At 35.3% G+C, this 21829-nt stretch overlaps 1 protein-coding gene across 4 annotated transcripts in view; it reads right to left on the bottom strand.

Moving 5' to 3' along the window:
* Positions 1–3293: 3293 nt before the first annotated feature.
* LOC105091047 (sodium channel protein type 2 subunit alpha) overlaps positions 3294–21829 on the bottom strand; it is an 80684-nt gene continuing 62148 nt past the window's right edge. For all 4 annotated transcript variants that reach the window (XM_064484871.1, XM_064484869.1, XM_031451571.2 and 1 more), the window contains 8 exons: positions 20074–20247; positions 15971–16093; positions 14705–14986; positions 13221–13274; positions 10295–10432; positions 9827–9931; positions 6016–6286; positions 3294–4497 (listed from right to left, as the gene is read on the bottom strand). In XM_064484871.1, the coding sequence (XP_064340941.1) occupies positions 3302–4497; positions 6016–6286; positions 9827–9931; positions 10295–10432; positions 13221–13274; positions 14705–14986; positions 15971–16093; positions 20074–20247 (2343 nt within the window). In that variant the 3' untranslated portion in view covers positions 3294–3301. The remainder of the gene's footprint in view (positions 4498–6015; positions 6287–9826; positions 9932–10294; positions 10433–13220; positions 13275–14704; positions 14987–15970; positions 16094–20073; positions 20248–21829) is intronic.

The following is a 21829-nucleotide window of genomic DNA, read 5'->3' as shown; positions in this document are numbered from 1 at the left end:
AACAACCTAAATGTCCATAGACAGAAGACTGGATAAAGAAGCTGTGGTATATTTATATAATGGACTACTCAGCCATAAAAAAGAATAATATAATGCCATTTGCAGCAACATGGATGGAACTGGAGACTGTCATTCTAAGGGGAGTAAGCTAGAAAGAGAAAGAAAACGACCAATTTATATCACTTATACGTGGAATCTAAAAAAAAAAAAAAAAAAGAAGAAGAAGAAACAAATGAACTTATTTACAAAACAGAAACAGACTCACAGATATAGAAAACAAACTTACGGTTACCAGGGAGGAAAGAGGATGGGAAGGGACAAATTGGGAGTTCAAGATTTGCAGATACTAACTACTATATATAAAATAAACAACAAGTTTCTTCTGTATAATACAGGGAACTCTATTCAATATCTATAGTAACCTATAATGAAAATGCATATGAAAAGGAATATATATGTACACATATGAATGACTGAAATATTATGCTGTACACCAAAAACTGACACAACATTGTAAACTGACTATACTTCAATTAAAAAAAAAAGAAAAGTAGATCAAGAATACATAGGGAAGGAACTAAAATGGAAAAGAGAATAACAAAACAAAACAGTGGGTAGACAGGAAGAAGAAAGGATGCACAACTTAAAATGTTAGTCAATTTTTTATTAATTTTTACAATTTTCCACTACTCTATCCAATACCATATCTAGGTGTTTGGCCAATATTAAAACTAGATATCCAGTATACTCTTCTTAATTATTTTCCATTCCATGAAAAAAATTTAAAGATGAATTATCATATTTAATGTGTAGTTTTACATTTTTTTCTGATAGACCATTTTACATGATAGAAATTTACCTTTAAATGTCATTTCAAAGATAGAAACAAAGACGGAACAATTAAATACAAAAACAAAAGCAAAACCTTTATTCTTTTGGCTTGATTGTAATGTGATTTACCGTTCTTTATGGTAATAGCATTTTCCTGCATGCATTTCACCAACACACTACAAGTCAATAGCTTCAGTATAAAGAATCTACATTTAATGTTGCCTGTGAAAGAAACACAAAATGTTTAGCTGTAACTGGTAATATAATTTTTGTGGAAAAAGCTTAGATCCCATATCATATCTGATAAAGTTCTAATGCCTTATGGGTTGGTAAAGATATGATCTATCTGTGTAAACAAACACTGGAAAAGACTGATGATTTACTGAGTAAAAAGACTAGGTGGAAACATCTGGTTCAAGCAATGCCAAGAGTATCAGCTGATCTTTTCTTAAGCCTCTTTCGATGATAAGGCATCACTGTTTGAAAGCAAATAAATGCTGGACTCAGTCTGAGATTTGTTTCACATTGAAATGTGTGCAAAGTTTACAGTACTAATAAAAAAGCAGGAATCTACACTGCATGTTAGTCTTTCTTATTTTGTGAAGTGCTTTAATTTAAAAGTGCTAGGAACAGAAACTAACAATAGTGACTGTGACATCAACCTGAAGATACTTTTAATTTCTCATTTTATGTACAAAAGGCTGAAAAATAAAATAAAATGAACTTTGTACAGTATTTATATTTTCTTAGAAAACTCTAACCATATGTTTTCAACAGAATTTAGCAGCTTGCAACATGTTTATACATTGGGCTTTTTACCATAGAGTATTCAATTAAGATTGGAAGGATAAAAAGCAAGAAGCTCTTCCTTGTTTGCTGCAACCTATTGCTTAAATGACATGAAGAATGAGGTCTTGGTTGAACAGCTTGCTTCACTTTACCACTGACATATGGCTTCCCATATCTGACTTCTGAACAGTGGAAGGAATAAGATGCAGCAGCAGAGGCAAGATAAACATGCAGCAGTGACAGCTTCGAACTATAATGGAACCAATTACATCATATTACCTGTTGAAAGCTTGCAAACTATACTTACTGTGGTACATATTTGATGCAATAAATACTGTGCTTAAGTCGTCATTTTTGTTTGCTCAAACATGCACCACTGGGTAAAATTACTATTTACAAAGCAGACTTTCTTTTTTTTTTAATTGACATAATACTATGTCAACGTTACCAAGAGCAGAAGATGGCTAAACAATACTGCAGGAAAAAGCAGAATCAACTTTATAAAGTGGTGGTAGGGGATGCTTTTTGGTCAGTTCAGGTTCTTAGAAAGGACTGATAGGATACTTTTACTTTATGCCAAAGGACACTTATCAAAAATGTTATAGTCATGCTGTCAGGACTCTGAATGACTATGTAATGGTGTGTGTGTCTGTGTGTGCACGTGCATGTGTGTGTATACACATATATGTATATGTGCCTGTATATACATACGTATATACATATATACATGTACATATAATGGATTATGTAAAAATAAAACAACTTTTTAATGCTTGTGAATTCTATGGAACATTTACAGGCACAGTAAAATTTTTCTGGATGAGACACCTTAAAAACATGAATAGCTATTTAAGCACCTCAAAAATCTAAAAACATCCTGACATGAGAAGTAAACTCTTTCCTTTTGTGATGTGATTTTTTTTCGTGTGAGAATGAGAAGTGCAGCATGCCTTCATTTAAAATATTCCCAGTTATACGACAGAAACATAGAATTTCCTACCTTTACTCCCTCTCCCCAAACATAAATCCATTTACAAAAATAGTCACATATAATAGTAAACAACCTGTGAATTAAAAAAAAAGTGATAAATTCACAGCATACATTTTGTAAAAATATGGCAGATGTGGCAGTTAAAACATAAACAGTGGTGACAGTTAGTGTTATCAAGTGTCACGTGTTGAATTTACATAAAAATCTAACTTCCCTCCCCCCTTTAAACTGGTTCCTATCATCTGAGTAGCCATAACTCTCTGCTCTTCAGCAGTGTCAGCTGGTTGTGAACACAGAAACCTCCTGTTGATGCTGTTTCTCTGGTTTGTTGAGTCCCAGTTTGCTGACCAGAGGTCCCTGTCTTGTTATAGGCACTGACCTTAAGTATACATTTGTAAAAACAGTCAGTTTGGCATAGACCTCCTGTGGGAGTCTTGTTGACACAAACACATCACCATCACAGGCTGTAAACAATTGATCACAAAATGGAATTTTCTTCCTTTCTTCACTTCTTCCCTTCTTCCTTCCTTCCTTCCTTCCTTCCTTCCTTCCTTCCTTCCTTCCTTCCTTCCTTCCTTTTCTTTCTCTTTCTTTCTTTCTTTCTTTCTTTCTTTCTTTCTTTCTTTCTTTCTTTCTTTCTTTCTTTCTTTCTTTCTTTCTTTCTTTCTTTCTTTCTTTTCTTTCTTACTTTCACTTTTTACTTTCCCTGATATCTTTCCCTTTGTCTTCCTTTTCTGATTTGTCTTTTTCAAATTTTTCTTTTTCTGGTTTGGTCACACTATCATAGGAAGGTGGAGATGTGGTGGAGGGTGTTCCATCGGTTTTCTCTGGAGTTGAATTCTCATTTAGTTTATCTATGAGGGTATCTTCTTTGATGGGTGTTCCATCACCTTCTTTGCCTTTGTCTTTCTTATATATACATGAAACTTTTTTAACTTTTTGCTTCAAGAGGTAGCGTCTATAAGCCCTCTGGATAACAATAGCAGACACTTCCTCTTGTTTGCGTTTCAAAGTGGTTGTAATGGGCTCATAGGAGACTTTGGAGGGGTTCGATGCCATGAATCTCTCTTCCATCTGTATTCGAAGGGCATCCATCTCTCCACTTTCACCCAAAACACGCTTTGTAAAGGCAAATAAGATGTCAAGGCAGTGGATCCTGTCCCCACTGACCATGGGCAGATCCATGGCAATGAGTTGGACTTTGTTTGGTTTTGCTATGAGAAGCGGAGGATCCAGGGCAGCCGCAAAATCAGAGAGCTTGGAGAACTCTATGAACTGGGTGGCATCTGGGTCAAACTTCTCCCAAACCTCATAGAACATCTCAAAGTCATCCTCACTCAGGGGCTCTGCACTTTCTTCAGTAGCAACACTGAAGTTCTCCAGGATGACAGCGATGTACATGTTCACCACAACCAGAAACGATATGATGATGTAACTGACAAAAAAGAAAATCCCAACAGAGGGGTTCCCACAGTCTCCCTTAACAGAACTTCCGGGGTGATCTTTTTCAGGGTCACAGTCTGGAGGTCCACTGTTGAGAATAGGTGCTAGTAGCCCATCCCAGCCAGCAGAGGTTGTGATCTGGAACAGGCAGATCATGCTGTTGCCAAAGGTTTCAAAGTTGAACATGTCATCAATTCCAACTTCCCTCTTAACATAGGCGAAGTTGGACATGCCAAAGATGGCGTAGATGAACATGACCAGGAAGAGCAGGAGGCCGATGTTAAACAGTGCAGGAAGGGACATCATCAAAGCAAAGAGCAGCGTGCGGATCCCCTTCGCCCCTTTGATCAGACGCAGGATCCGGCCTATCCTGGCGAGACGGATCACTCGGAACAGGGTAGGGGACACAAAATATTTCTCTATCAACTCAGCCAGAAACATGCCTATAGAAAGCCAAGATACAGCAAAAAACGTGTTAATATTTAACAGCAGCAAATTAAAATTTACATTCTAAGATAAGCACTAACCAGTTTTACAAAATGTTGACATGAGAATTAAGTATACACACATTTACATGTACACACAATCTGCAATGTTTGTTTAGCAAAATGAAACTAATATGTTTAGTGTTACAACATTAACACTTTTATGCAAACTGAAGGTATTATTGGTCATTTTTCCTAGTTCAAGTAAAGCACCTATCAAAAGACACGATGTATGTGGCAGCCAAGTTCAGAAATGGATTTGTTTCTAAAATACTCTAATAGTTTAAGTATTTGCATAAGAATTGATAAGGCATGCATCTGGCACCAGGAATATGAGAATTCTTATTCTTCTGAGATGGTTTGTGACCCATTTTATTTGAGAGGTGACAGAATAATGTGCAGGAGACAATCCAGGCTTTGGAGACAGACATACTTGGGACCGAATCCTGCCTGGTGATTTTACACATTGCTAAATGGTGATAATATGCAGCTTTTTGGTTGTTGTTAGGCTTAACATTTACTGAGTCTTTTCTTTGTGCTAGGCATAGTGCCAAGTGCATTTACTTTCATAATCTCATTTAATCCTCAGGACACCACTTTACAAAAATATTTCCTGGAAAACCAGGGATTGGAGAGGTGAGGTAACTTGCCATAGGTCACAGAGCTGGGTAAGTAGTGAAAATAGAGAAGCACCAGGCCAGGTCTGTGTGACCCAAGAGTCTCATCCCTTAATCACTGTGTTACTCCCACATGTCACGGTCATCAGGATTAAATGGAATGGTATATTGTTTCAAAGTTCTATTTAACCAGGAAAGTGTATAAATAGTGGAATACTACTTTTCTCTCTATGTTTATGTTCTCTTTTCTCAAACAGGAAGAACCTTATCTTAAATTTCTTATATTTACTTCCAGATTTGCTGGCCTACACATAAACACTTAAAGTGTACTGACAAAATGAATCTGCTTTGAATTTTTGAACAAAATGTTTATTTCTGAAAAAAAGTATTACACACCATAGAAAACTATCTGAACCCAAAGATAATGTGAAGCCTGTATGAGTGTGAATATATATAAACACACAACATGCTATTCCAATTATCAAGGACAATTATTTATGAATGATTTGACTTCTCCTAGTGATTTATACGTGCAGGTGTGTGAGAATTGTTTAGTCAAAGCAATACTTGTCTGTACTACAAGAGTATGTTGAGTTCAGGAGTATTATGCCAAAGTTGTAGTTATTGTCTTCTGCAGTAAGACTAGCTGATAAATGAAAGCTGCAAAATATGAATTCTTTTTTTTACACATCATTTCATACACAGCATGCAATTAGAGAAGTGGCAAGCTGAGAATGGACTATTAATTAGAATTTCATTTAAAATTTTGGGATGAATGAGTAAGATAACACTTTAAAGTTTCAAAACACCAATTTTCACTACTTAATCTCTGTAGGTGAGTAAAAGCACTTCTTCTTACCTACAATGGAGAGAATGACCACCACAAAATCAAAAATATTCCATCCTATGGTGAAATAGTAATAACGAAGAGAGATTAGTTTCAGTACACATTCTCCAGTGAACAGAACAATAAACACCAGATTAATCCAGTACAGGATGTTTGTCATTTCTTGACTCTGATCATCGGTTTCTACCATCATGGTGACCATGTTGAGGCAGATGAGGATCATGATGCTGATATCAAAGACTTGTTTGGTTACAAAATCAAAGACCATTCCTTGGAATTTGTTCTGAAACAAAGAATATGTAAAATTCACTTAGAAAATGGAAAAAAAATCAAGTTCAACTTGTCTGATTTTAACATAGCAATATGAAAATGCAGCTTGTATAAGGACACTCCATGTTTGTTTCATACTTGGGAGAAAATTCTGTATATTGGAATATCTAACTCTTTCCAAATGTGTTTGTTTTGTTTACACTGTTCATAATACCAATTTTATACACTGACCTTATGTTAAGAACCACCTGTTAGGTTCTCAGTGCCCAGAATATCACCATGCGTATGATGAACAGTCAGTAAATATTTGACACTATAATGAATCTTTGTTATCCCATGGGTTGTGGATGGGTATCAGAATTAACCCGGTGTTTATTTCCATATCAGCATGATCAACAGAAAGCTTCTTAGAGCCTCTGCCCATTTAGTTTTCCAGTGGGTCACCTCAAGGTACAACTCCAAACCCTGGTCACGGATCACTAGCTACAATTTAAATCCCAGAATGTGCTGGAGTAACCTATATAACTTTGGAGGACTTGTTCAGCAAAGGTTTATGTTCTTTCACTTCATCCTGGCCCTTGATAATGATTAGCAATCCTTTGTCCCTCATTTGCTCCCAGGATAGTTTCAAACTTCTCAGAAATATCCCATTCTCTTGCCCTCCATTCTTACTTCTTTTTTGAGAATATCAAAGTCAACCGGTACAAAGAAACTCTTCTACTTCTGTTTGCATTTTATATTACCTTGATTTCCACACCTATTTTTTAAAATATTACTTCAAATTCATTGGAGGAATCAGTCCCTTTTCCTCTCTAAATCTAACGTAGACTACCCTATTCTTGAGCCACATCCTGTGCAACTTTATTCTATATTTATTCCCTTTCTCTTCAATCTCTTGAACTCTCCAGAATCTCTTGCTTTCAACCTAATCTCTCAATCTTAAGAAATTTTATTCTACTACTTCTTCTAAACATTCATCCTCTTTCAGATTTCCCTTTTGATTGTCAAATTCTGCAAACTAGCGTCTCCAATTTTCTCTCCATTTATGTTCCTACTTCATATTCTGCATGACATCACTACTCTTACAGTTGTGTAAGGCAGAAACTCATAAGTCATCTTTGTTGTTTCCTTCTTCACTTCTCATATTCAGTTAATAAACCTTTTAATTTCATTCCTGTGATAGCTCACAAATCCATCCCCTTTATTCATCTCTGGTTCAGTTAACCTACCATCAATGAAATGGTTCCAAAATGAGTCTACAATGCACATACTGCCTCTGTCAATACTAGTTGAGTGATCTTCACAAAACCCAAACTGACCAGGTTCCTTTCAATGGTTTCCCACTGCTCTAAGGACAAAGACTACTCTTGAAAATGGCCTACAAAGCCCAGAAAAGTCTGGCCAATCCTCACCTATTCATTCTCAGCCTGTCCCAAATGACGTGCTGCACTCCAGCATCGCTGGCCTTCCTATCTCGGGGCCTTCACATATACATTCCTTTTCTCTTCCCACTTTGCCTATTGACATTTTCTCATTCTTCAGTCCTCAGCTCATGCTTCAGGGAAGCTTTCCCTAGCTTCCTTGATTAATCATCCCCCTTTCCCTTACCAGCTCTCACAGCCAAATGGATTCTTTCCTTCTTGGATACTTCTATTTGTTGGCGTGAATATTCGATCACCAAATAACTCTATGTTGTTCAATATTTAATTCCAAATGCTCAGCATAGTACATTGTTAATGAATGACTTAATGGATGGATTTTACCAAACCATTTTCTAATTTGCTAAATTGTTGCCAATAATATTGTAGCTAAATGCACTGATTATTTCCCATGCATCCCTGCCTCTTACTAGGTAAATTTATGTCATTTGACTGAAATAAATAGCCTTATAAAATTTTGCTTTAAATTATACATCTATTTGTCTATCTAAATGCTGCCTTATTGATAAACCTCACTCCTTCATTGATTTATCTCTTCTTATAATGGTGACGTGCTCAAGGTGTCATGCTTAGCACTTTTTGAGGGTTTTATTTTTTTGGTATATTCTAATTGTCTTTCAAAAAATGAATCTGTCCTTCAGAGCTCAACTGAATTATGCCTGACACTCTAAAATCCTTCTTTCATATCCATAAGACGTAAATCTGTATTTCCAAATGCTTTACAAGACTTTCGTTTATGTTAGTGGAATCAATAATTTCACATTAACTGTTTTAGATTCTTCATTATCTACATGTCCTCCCTCTTTTCCTATATTTATAGCTGTCTCATCCCACTGAGCCTTCTTATTGGCTCACTTATCTCCTGTGTTCCAGTCCTATTGGCATGACCTCATATTGTGGACTTATATTCTTGTATATAAGGGTTATCTTCTTGTCTAAGGCTCAGCGTTATTTTGTCTCTAACATCTTCTCATATCCATCCCTAAAATCTCTTTTTCTTCAGATTATCATTCTGTTCACTTAATTATATTGCATTTTTATTTGTGTTAATTAAAATAGATTTCTTCAGATTCATAGTGGTGACCTTGACTCAGAAAATTTATATTTACTACTCACTATTTCAAATACATCACTATTCTTGCCTGCAATATTTATTTCCATGACTTTGCAGTATACATGTTCTCATGGAGGGTATTACTATGTTTTCCTTCCTACTCATTCAAGTTGCAATATTTCTCAAAGAGTAGGCTCAAATTGTACATTCCTTATGCTGTGTGCAATATAACTATCCATTTTCTTCAGGCTTTTGGCTAACTTACAAACGAAACACAGGCATGGTCAGTTTTAGCTAGGCCAGTTTTACATCATCACTAATGAATTCATAGAGTCAGGATTCCTGGGGAATGCTGCATTGCCTTATACCATGTACACCTTGGGGGAGGAGTTCTGAGACTTAGTATCTGAGCCACACTTCCAGGAGTGATGGGAGAACTCAGGGACTCTCCTGTCAACATTTCCCTGCAGTAACCAAACAGAACCAGTAGCCACTGGCAAATATGCAATTGGAATAGCTATAAAAAGTCATTAAAAGGATTATGTCATCTGATTTAGGGGCAAGATGCTAGGAGGAAATAGGAGACTTTTCTTAAAACCAGGAATAAAACAAGACCTGTGACTTGTTTCATTAGGGAGTCCATTCAATCTGCACAGTTGGACAGAATATGGGGCATATCTGATATGTACCAATTATATCAATTGATCCCCACTGCAGTCTGAGAACATTCAGTATTCCGAACACTATTATATATGAATATGTTTTCTTCTCTACATTATTAGAAGCTCCTCAATGATATCAGTCCTATGGAATAATATTGTTAGATAAGTTTCAAAGTTTTTTAAATATATATTTTATGTCTATATAAAATATAACACATAGTCTATTCATACTATGTATATATAAAATACAAGTACTTAGGCTATTTAGGCTAGCTAGTCACATTGCTAAGGCAAAAACTTTGTTTTGCAAATTCACCAAAACTAGTATCTAGCAATTTGGGCTGTAAAAGTGGTAGATAACATAGCTTTTACTGATGATGAAAGTGTGTTATTCTTACAGCAGGTCGAGGTATGGGTTTTTGTGGTTTCTTTGAACCCAGTTTTTTCATTGCATTGTAGTATTTCTTCTGTTCTTCCGTCATAAAAATGTCTTGACCTCCAAAGTAAAGAAATGAAAGCAAAACTTGTAAAAATCATGTTCTTTGCTAGCTATAAAATTCATCTTAGTAATTCTGTGAAAATTAGCCCCACATTCTATTCTAATGTTACTAATTAATACATGTATTTTGGAGATGCATATATTCAATACATAAATTATGCCATATTGGTCAGATTTCTACACTGGAAATATCAATATATGCTATCTGAATTATCACTTACTTAAAAACTCATAGATTATTAAGTACTTCAAATAATTTCTGAATTTATATTCTTTCTTTTTGGTGATTGCATTTACAGCCAAAAGGAAACAGTGTGATATGTTAAGTTCACATTTTAGAGCAAAGATGAAATTTTAGTATACTTATCTTTTTTTTCTGTTGGTTGAAGTTATCTATGATGACACCAATGAAAAGATTGAGAGTGAAGAATGAACCAAAAATAATAAAGATAACAAAATAAAGATACATGTACAGATTGTCTTCATACTTGGGTTGTAATTCTACCTATAAAATATGAAAAATTTAACTGTTAGACCTATACTTTCATAAAAAAGATACTTGAAGAATTTTCAATTCTCAAAGCATGTCTCAATTACTGGAAATTAAAAAAATTAAATAGCTTTTATGAAACATCAGGTTTCATAAACATTCAAACACCTATTGAAGAGGTCCTAAGACTGTTCACTGACTTGAAAGAATGAGACAACTCATAGAAAAGTCTGAATAATTAAAATTAATTTCACCCAATAAATGCCTAGATTATGAATGTCCTTTATAAGCAAAGACTTCAATGAGGCATGCAAAGTGAGGATTTCCTCTTCCAACAGACAGATGTTAAGAGTCACACTATTTTATGTTAAAAACTTTCAAATTTTACTCTCTAACTCGGTCTCCTCATTTGCAAAATGGAAATAATAGAACCTACACCTCATAGTAGTTGGGAATGTTCAATATGTTAATCTATGAGAAGTGTTAGAACAGTGACTGGCCAGTAGTAATAGATAAGTATAAAGGTTTGATTTATATCACATATTTCTCTTGATAGACTCAAATTATTACTATATGTATGGATATAGGTACATCAGAAGGATCCTTCCGTTCTGAAAATGAGTCTACTGATTCATCCTACTAGCAGGCCTTAAGCACTATTTCTGTAACAATGATGCCCTCTCTTATTCAGCACAGGTCTGATTTTTTAAAAAGTATGATAGTTGGTTTGAGCTTTGGCTGTAATCTATAGTTTAGGTCTCAAAGGACATTGTCCTAACCAATGAAGTTAAACAGTCACAGATGTAATGAATGCAGATGATGACCCATTGTGTCATGAAATCAATTTAGAGGGTAATGTACTATATCATGGAATTTTCTTCCTAACGAAAAAGGGTAAAATAGAAATATTGTAAAAGTACCTGCTCTTTGATGAAACTTCCATTTTATTTATGTGTGTGTGTAGTGGACAGTGATATAGAATGATACTTTTAAATGCCTTAAAATTAAATATAATACATACAGAAAAGTGCACAGCACATAAGTATAAGATGTAATAAATTGATATAAAGTGAATTTCACAACCCAGGATATTATCAGGGTGTCAGAAACCCTTGGTGTATTCTTCCCAAACATAAATTCTACCATCCTTGCTAGAAGGAATCATTATCTTGACTTTTATAGCAATTTTTTTTTAGAGTTAGTATTTAAGTATGCATTCTTGAACAATTAAGTTAGTTGTGTCTGCATTTTATCTAGCAGATACATTTGTTATAACTGTTATATTTTTAAGATTCATCTACGTTATTGTGTGTACTGTATTCATGTATCATTTTCAACACTGTGTAATATGCAATTATTTGCCCCTTTTCTACTACTTTTGAGTTGTTTACAGTTTTTGTTAGTGCAAAAAATGTTATGTTCATTCTTGGACATAGGTTCTTCTATATATATGTATGTAAGTTTCTATAGAATATATTGCTAAAAATGGAATTGTGGGGCTAAAGAATATCTTGAACTTTAATGAATAATGTTGATAGTGCTCAACTTTTAAAAAGGAATATTTACCCATTTTTCTCCCCACCAGCATACTATGAGTTCTTACTGCTATTTATTCTTGGCAGTACTTGATATTGTCAGACTTTTTAATATTACCAATCAAGAAAGTGTGTAGGTGATATCTAATTTTGGCTTAAATTTACATTTCTCTATTGACTAATGAGAGTAACAGTGAATAACTTTTCATAGTTTTAGTGGCCAACTGGATTCCATCTTTCTTGAAATACTTGAATGCTGAGGAGTTATATAGCAGACAGCATATGCTAGGTTATTAAGGAAGAAACTGAAAGTAAGTTCCAAGTCATGTAGGTTATTGATAAGAAAGATAAAGAGAACTTTAAATGAATTAATCAAATAGGGAGGAACCGTCTGCAGAAAATGATAATGTAAGAAAGCCCTTAGCACAGTGAGTGGTAATAAAGAATAAATTATTACTCATTCAAAAAAAGCTTGTAACTGGGATTCCTGATAGTGATCATGGAGACACAATGCAGGGCGTCAAGCTCTCACACTCTCTTTTTTTAACAAGGTGAGGGAAAAAAAATAACTCAAGAATTCTTTCTAAGTTACCACCTGGTATTTGGTGCCAGGGATAGAACATTTGGAGCTTACTTCCTATGCTCTGGCAATACACCAGAAGCCAATCTCTTTTTTTCAAAGTGTGATTTCTTCCTTTATTGTTAAATAGTGAGAAATTATGGAGATTATACAAAAAAACTTCAAAAGTGCTGATTTGTATAAGGTAGATTATGAAAACCCTTCTTTCTACCACAAAATCTCACTTCCCAGAGAGAAATACCATTAGGTTTTTTGTTTGTTTGGTTGGTTTTCTGTTTGTTTTTTCACCATTAGTCAGATTCCTCCTATCAACAAGAAAGAGCAAAAGCTAGAGGAAATCTGTGACAGATGAAGAAAGTGCCTGTGAGGGCCTTTATTTCATGGCCAGAACTGTCAGAACCAAAAATAAAATGTCTCATTTAAAAAATACAGTCAACAAATTTTTAAGTGCCAGGTGCCATGCTAGATACTAGAAAAGATATGTTAAAAGATTCACAGTGAGTAGAGAAAGACATTCAAATCAAATTTTGGAAGAAATAATGTAAGGCTGCGTATTTTAGTTTTCCAATATAGATGTGCTCTTTAAATGGACCCATAGTTTTATTTTATTGATAATACCACTAAATTACAACACTGTGGAAATAGTCACTGGATCAAATTAAACAGTTTTCCCTCTAAACAGACTTACATTTCGTGAATCAACAGCTGCATACATGATATCCATCCATCCCTTAAATGTTGCCTGTAAAAAAGGCACATCATTTAATTTTTTCCCTCACAAATTACAATTCTAGAAAAAATATTAAATATCAGAATTAATGGCCAAGATTCATTCAAAAATAGGTATATAAAATAATTCGTAATTAATATTTAAACTCTTTGGGGAGGATGGTATAGCTGCATGGTAGAGCACGTACCTAGCATGCACAGGGTCCTGCGTTCAATTCCCAGTACCTCCATCAAAATAAACAAATACTTAATTACCTCCCCCCAAACAAAAAAACAAACAAAAGAAAATTAAACTTTTTGGGCAAACATATGCATTGAAAAGAGTTCAACTTCGTATTCTTCTACAACATCTTTATATACAACTTTAACATCTATAAGTAAATCATGATGGATTATAACAATATGATATCATAAAAGCAATTACCAACAACCTTTGATTCTGATGTATCTATAATAATATAACACAAAATAGTTTCACATAAATAGTACTACTATAGACAAACTGAAAAATATGCTGCACTGTTTGATCTTGATGCTTTCTTTTCAAACTTATTCTTTTCTAAATGGTATTATCAACAATCACCAATCACGATGGTTTGTTCTTGAAACTATCCTCAATATTACTGAATACACTATTTTGAGGCAATCATTCTATAAGAAGCAGTATTATAACCTGAAAACAAACATATCTAACTGCAATTTACTCTTTTAAATATTTGGAGGGGGGTGTTTGTGGACACAGTAATCCTGAAAATAATTCTTGTTATATATTTTTTCAGTTCCTTAGTGCTAGAGGCTCCTGCAATATTTATATAGTGTTGGATACTGTGCAGGTGGATCATCTCAGGGAGCATGTAGACATGACTTAGAGTGGTCAGTTGAGAAGTTGAATGTATTTTTATGAAATTATAACAGACATAACAAACATGATAGGAAGGTTTTCACTGGCAAGAGAACAGTCTCCCTGTCTGAAAGTGTTCAAGCAGCAGGCAGTAAGATGGGAATCAAGGTAGGAGTCTGTCTGAGGCATACATTTGGTTATGGTGGTGGTAAAGGTTGGGTGGGTGGAGACTTGGCGAGGGTTTACATACTGTCTGGTACCTGAGAAGGAGGACAGAAATCGATTACCCTCCACACCTTTCCAACTCCACCCTCGCACCAGTGCCTCTACTTTGCTTAGATTAGAGATGGCCAAAACGGGGGGTTCCTCATAGAGATCTCAATAACAAAGACCTGTGCTGGGGAAACTAATGCATAGTCTGGGAGGCTATAAACTTTGTAGAGCTGTCCAGTGTCCAGCATGGTGCAGAAAAGTCAGTTCGGCCATGATTGAGGAAGAATCTACGCAGAAGAGCCTGAGGAAGTATGTATTTGCAAATACCAAGAAGAATTTTGGAGTCATTTTAATAACACATCACAGTGAATAATAAAGTGGTTACTCACTACTTGAAGCAGGGAAAGATACCCAAGTCCCACATTATCAAAGTTGACTTTCACATTCTTCCACCGGGCAGTTTGGTTGCTCTCTATGAGGGCCTTACATTCGCTGTAGTTGTTGACCACACTGACATCAAACATTTCTCCAGTGGTGTAGTTAATACAGTGATAAAATTTGCCAGCAAACAGATTCACCCCCATAATACTGAATATTAACCAAAAGATCAGACAAACCAGAAGTACATTCATTATCGATGGAATGGCTCCTAAAAGAGCATTTACAACAACCTGGCACAGAAATGAGATGGAAAAAGAAGTGAAAAGAGAGTCAGAACTACGGAAGGACTAGGAATTTAGGTTATTATAAATGCAAACTATATATAGAAAATACGAGAATCAAGCTAGTACTGAAAGTTTGATTTTCCTTTTTCAAAACTAAAACTGCTACCACAGAAAGAATGATTTTTAAATTGGTAAAGTGAAAAGAATTTAATAGCTAGCCATTCTTTTCTATGCAACCATGTGCACACAAACACATGAGCATACACACCTACATACATAATCCATTTCTGGTTGTGTCTGTAACATTCAGAGAAAGTCCTAAGTATTTTAAAATATCACAAAAAGTATCTAAGAGTTTCTTTTTGAATAGCTCAATCTACCCAGACAGGGTATCATTCATTCTTCAGTCCTGAGGGTATGTGGTCTCAGGTTTTGAGCCCCAGGTGATGACAAATGGCAGCACAGATTCCTCCCCATTCCTTTGTACCACCTTTCTAAATGAGTGTTAGGTTTCCACAGTTGACCTACTTTTAGCCATCTCAGCCTTTGTTTGAAAGCTGAAAGGCCAGGTTTGGACTTTAAAAGGTTTCAAAACACATCATAAAGAACAGTGAAAAAAATGATGAGGAATGATTTGGTGGTTTTAAATTACAGTGAGTGGGACTTCCTGCACATTTATAAATGGATGGAACGTAATAATCTTGACTCACATCAGAAGCCTACATAACATGCTAGAAATTTCCCAGAGTGGAAAATCTAGTTAGAAGCAATCTAATTGCTTCTAATTAGAAGTAATCATTCAGTCTTTGTATTCTGTGAGTGCCCCCAACAGTGTCAAGTTTATGGATGTCTGACAAATATTGATTGATTGGTTATGTGCGTATGAATGTTAAAGACACAAATTCTCCGTGGATTTGTCATTTCTAAGGTTCAAAACAGCAGTTTGTTCTCAATTATAATTCCAACAAATTCTAAAGCATTTAGTCTTACCCTCATTCCTTCAAAGCGGGATAAGGCTCTCAATGGCCTCAGAGCTCTTAGTGTTCTGAGGGATTTGATGGCACCAAGTTCTGAGTAGCCCAGAGCATTTGCAGTTAAGCTAACCAATGAGACCTAACAGAGAAAGTAACACAATTTTCTTACTTAGTTAAAAATGCTTACACAATTCAACCTTGCTCCATGCAATAAACCAGTAGTTCTCAAACTTTGCTATCAAAATCACCTGGAAGGCTCATTGCAAACAAATCACTGGCCAAGGTTTGGGGTGGGGCCTGAGAATTTGCATTTCTTCAAATTCCCAGGTGAGGCTAATGATAACTGGCCACACTTTGAGACTCACTGCTATAAACTTACGAAAAAGAAGCTATACATGTTCCTTCTTTTCAAGATTCTTGACAAGAAAAATTTAAAAAAATCAAACGTAAAGCAAGGAAAAGAATGACAAATGAAATCTTCACCTACAGATTTGTAAACTTTATCATTTCTCATATTATTTATCAGATCTGAAAGAGAAATGACATTTAGTACAAGTATGCCAGTAAACTATGCAAGCCACTGTTGACTTGAATATAAACACATTCAGAAAGATCTAGGCTTCTAAACAGTGGCTTAGTCTTTCGGTAAATGTCAGTGTGAGGGCATAAAACCATTAATTAGGGCAAATTAAAATAATTATGTTAAAAAAAGAAAAGTTGATATTTTTAGTATAACTAGAAATTATCAGAACAGTATTTTCTTTAGTCATTTATACAGATGACTAATGTAGTTGATAAAAGTAAAATCTCAGTTAAAAAGGAAAAGAACAGCTGCCATAGGTGGCACAGAAATGTCTGATTTTCTTTAAAAATACATAGAAAACTCATTAAAACTATATAAACTAAGAAAAGCTATTTTCCCCTAAAGTTCATCTAAATTTCAAAAGCAGAAAAATGAAAATAGATATGTAATATAGCTTTTACAAGTACGGTGTTAATGGACACTTGAAAAATACATTTAAAAAAATAAGTGAAGTACATAGAAAAATTTTACAATAAAACTTGACTTCTTCTAACTGCCAAAGAAAAATTGGCACTTGCCACCTGCCTCTACAAGGACTGGATCATGTTGGCACTTGCCATCTACCTCTGCTTGGATTAAATCATGAGCCGCTGCTACCGTTGACCTCCAATACTCCCTGAAAGGAGTGCAGGGTGGAGATCAGCCATGAGGCCCTCTGTGCTCTGGGGAAACTGGCAGAACAGGCCTTCAGATAGTTAGATATTTTCAGGAAAAGATTTTATGAGCCCAAATTCTTGCATCTTCTCATATCTAGAAAATCACTAAAATCTGTAAAGGTGACATCTGCCGCTCCTGACTAGCAGCAAGCCTATGCCTAAACGTGTGCTTGACTGCACGCCCCCCCCCCCCCACTGAAATCATATATAATACTGAGTTCCCCCGCCTCTTTGGACCAGTTCCTCAGAGCTATCTGAGATGCTGTCTCCCGGGCTACAGTCCTCATTTTGCCCCAAATAAAACTTAACCCACAATTCTCACGTTGTGTGACTTTACTTCAGTCAACAAAACTAATTTTGCACATGTGGTCTGAAGTAGCAAAACCTCTAAATTTGGAAAAAATTAATCTATAAAATTTCTTAAGTGGTTTATATACCTTTCCTAAAATCTAAACTTTAAGGCTTTGTAAGTCTCCTTTTCACAGATAATTGAAAAATAAAGTTAATGAATTATCATTTACTGTGAAAGATTTTACACATATAAAATATGAGGACCTATAGTACTTTATCTTCTCTGAAGACAGAATGAAAAGAGATAGGCATAAATTAAAGGATGAAAGATAAAAGTTAGACAGAAGAAAGAAATCCTGAACAGGGGCAGTATTTATTGGCTAAAGTAGTAAAATATCCAATTTTACGTGTCTTGTGTAGCTAAATGTGAAAAGGAGGTATATTAAAGCCTTCTTCTCTTTCTGGTCTTAATTGGTCTTTTGGCTTCTAGATAATCCCCTTCCAGTCCATCATTCACACCTCCACCAAATTTCTCTCCCTAAGAGAGAGCTTTTCTTGTCACTTTCCATAGATAATTCTTTAGCGGCTTATTTACTAATTCTTAGATCTAAACCTCTTTGGATGGCATCTCATGTTCTTCAACCTCTTCTCCAACTTACCTGTCTTACCTTATTACCCAATCACAAAATGTTTCCCCTCACCCTGTGGCACTGTGCTTACTCTCTAGGACTACTTGGCATGCATCAATCAACGCTTTGGTGTCCTTTCCTTCACCTGCTGATACTGTCATCCCCCAAGTGACAGCTCACACTGCACTGAGCTCATGAAGCCTTTGCACCTTCCTCAGGGAAGTGAGTGGCACTTCAAATAGAGATGCCATCTTCTTGTTGTATACATATCTGTCTTCACGAGTTGACTCTAAGCTCCCACAGGCCAGAAAAACATCATTCATTTTTATATATTCCATAATGAAATAGATAATCAGTAAATATATTTGACATAAAGAAAAGTATAGATTAGTTTGATATATTATCATAATAGTTTTCTTGAATCTAAGAAGGTAAATCTTAGAATATGCTAGATAATATGAGCAGTAGCTCATAGATTTCAATTAGATTTCTCTTAAGAACTGCTTCCTATTCAGGTATTGTTGACTTAATGCCTTTATTATCAAATAGATATATTCAATATCAGATATTTTAATCAAAAATTTGCTAAGTATCATAACCACACACAGAAAATAAAAGTATCATCTGTAACCTCATTATACAAATAAAGAACAGGTATAGTCTTGGTATATTTTTCCTTTGTAATGTCAAAACATATGTGGTTTTAGTATTATTTATTGTCTTATATTATTGCCAGTAAACTTTGGATACAATTCTGCATATAACTTTATATGCTATTTAATAGTAGATTTGCTTTAGGCAGATTCAGGAGAAAAAAAAGATATTTTTGTCTCTTAAATTCAAAGAATTCTCTTTGTCTCTTACAATTTTTCTCTTCTGTTTGGTGATTAGAAAGCGCTTACTAATTTAAAAGTTGATTTTTTTCACCTGAAACTGTGAAAAATAATTTGCTCCATGAAATGGTTCATTTGTTTCTTTTACTGGCATCATATGTCCATTTTATATATCAAAATATGCCCTTAATTGCCAAGGAATTATTATAATCAACAGAATATTATCTTTGAAGTGCACTATTTAACACATTGTGCTTTCCTGAAAATTCCAGCACCCTCCTCCTCTATTAGCTCTGAACATCATCTTGTCCCCTCCCCACAGGTTTCCTGTCCCCTGTTCCCTCTGACTTGCATTGTCCTTTCTAGACAAAAGGCCTTTAGTTCTCTTCTATTCACTCAAAATGGACTATTAATTTAAAAGACATTTAAGAAGTCAATCTCCAAAACTAAATAAAAGTGATTTTTTAAATTTTGTTTAGTTAAGATCTTATATCCATAAAAAAGATGAGATCTTCTTCAAAATTCTCCATCAGAATTCAGGGAGTAACTTCATATCCACATTTTTTAAACTCTCATATTCTGATACTGCATCTTACTTCATTTCAACACCAATGTAGTTTCATAAAATTGGTCCATAGCCAATCTGTTTCTACCATTATACAAATCAAAAAGTGTCTCTTGCTGTTTGGACTTTCAAATTTCTTTATAATTAGTAATTCACCTGTGGAACAAACACTTTGCAACAGGCTCTGGCGATGACAAAGTTACTAACATCAAAGATGCCTGTGAAGAATTTAAATACAGTTATTGTGTGAAATGTGAGAGTGAAAAAAGCAAAACTTCTACATTAATATATTATTTTGTAGAAGTTGGGGTTTTAAATATTAATTTAAACCAAATCAATAAACATAATAAGTTGCATCTGACTGTTTCATCTATGAAAGCAGATGCCTTTAAATTGGCAAAAAATGTTTTGAGGCATCTTATTGGGAAGATGGGAACCATCATGTATATTTGGGCCCATGCTGTATTTACCGAGGGCCTTCTATGTGCCAGGTACCATTGCTAGGACTAGCATGTACCATCGCATGCCAACAGAATGAAACAAGAATGTGCAGAATACTCACATCAACAATCAGGAAATCTAGCCAGCACCAGGCATTGGTAAAATACACTTGAAAGCCATATGCAACCCACTTGAGAAGCATTTCCAGGATGAATATGTAAGTGAAAACTTTGTCAGCATATTCTAACATGGTCTTAATGGTTTTTCGCTGTTCAATATATATATCTTCAAAGGCCTGTAAGTGAAAAAACTCCATTGAATTTCACTGTCATAACTATCACTAATTACTATCTTATCAGAAAAAAAAAAAAAACATGCTACAAGCCTCTTCTCAGGGGCCTAAGGCTTCATGCTTTCTAGAGCTGCAGTTTGCTTTGTAGCTATCTATATGCAAATGACTGTTGACTAGGCATTTCAGTCAACCAATCGATTCAAATAATTTTTCAATTTTGATATCAGGGTACCCCAAAAGAGCTTAACATTTTTGAAACATTGCCAGCTGCTTCTCTACAGCAGGAGGCAGAAAGTCATCTGCAAGCAGATCTGTTTTGTTCAGTGCAGAGTTGCTGGACTGTACCCCTTCAGTAATGCAGATGTAAGGAGCCCCCTTAGCCCAGGGAAGGGGAATGGGTTATAATCTCTCACTTTCTCATCTATCTCTCGCTCAATCTGGGCATGTATGTGGTTATATGTCTGGAAGCTCCCTTTGCCACCATTTTGCAGAGCTCTTTGGAAAGGGGCGGGGAACTCATCTGCAAGAGCCCCTGGGCTTCTGGAATGAAAAGAACATTTATGTAATTCAGTCCCCTTACAGGAAAAGCTATCAGGGTAACCTAGCGGTCTGGATCAAGGAGAAAGAAGAAATTTTGGGGGCGGGGGGATGGAGAGAAAAGGGAGATCTGGACTTGTGACCAGGGCTCAACACAAGGGTGTAAATGCTTTGCAGCTCAGTGTATAGCGGAAGCTGGAAGCTCCTCAGAAGCCAGTCTTTGTGCCAGAATGTCAGTGTACTTTGGTTAGCTTGAACTAGGTGTAATTGAGAACCATGAGCTGCTATAGCAAGGGCACTAGTCACTGACAAGAAATCACAATTCCTTCTCCACTTGGCATTAAAACACAGAGCTGACCCTCTTTGCTCTAAGCACATGACAGGATGCAGGATCCTTAGTCAAATCAGAGGTGGGCTTCAAGGCCTCCAGATATAATGCCATAATCCTCCTTCTGAAATTAACTCACCAAACACCGGTGATTAATTGAAAAAATAAATAAATAAAAGAAATGCCACCATGTTTGTATTACCAAATGGAAAATGAGTCACACTATTTTCATGTATTAATCAATATTAGACCAAATCGACCATTCTGTTGATTGAAATCGCATAAAATAAGTTGTAATTCTTTCACTTTGCCACTAGTCAGTAATTTAGCCTACTATTTGCCATTCAATGTGGTTGGCACTAGTGAATCAGCACGAACAACACAGGTGAGCTTTATGCAGCAATGGAGCTTATGTTCATTTAGCTGATAATCACATATCATGTCTACATACTCATTCTTAGCAGAAACTGGCTCTGATGACTAAAAGTTAGAAAAATCCTTCTTTAACTATTACAAAAATATCATACTGATCTAATTTGATTCAACCTGAGGTCAATTTCAGAAAAATAAAAATTTCTACTTACTGAGCCTCTCACAATTGTGCTAAAAATATTATAAAATGTCTCTCCTCTTCACAAACACTTTATTGTAAAAGCATGTAATAGGAGATTCACTGAGGGGAGAGGTAAAGGGTTTCAGGTAAAAGTAAAAGAGCAGATC

This window comes from Camelus dromedarius, chromosome 4 (assembly GCF_036321535.1).
Source record: "Camelus dromedarius isolate mCamDro1 chromosome 4, mCamDro1.pat, whole genome shotgun sequence".
Classification (NCBI taxonomy): Eukaryota; Metazoa; Chordata; class Mammalia; order Artiodactyla; family Camelidae; genus Camelus; species Camelus dromedarius.
This window is presented reverse-complemented; position numbering and strand designations above follow the sequence as displayed.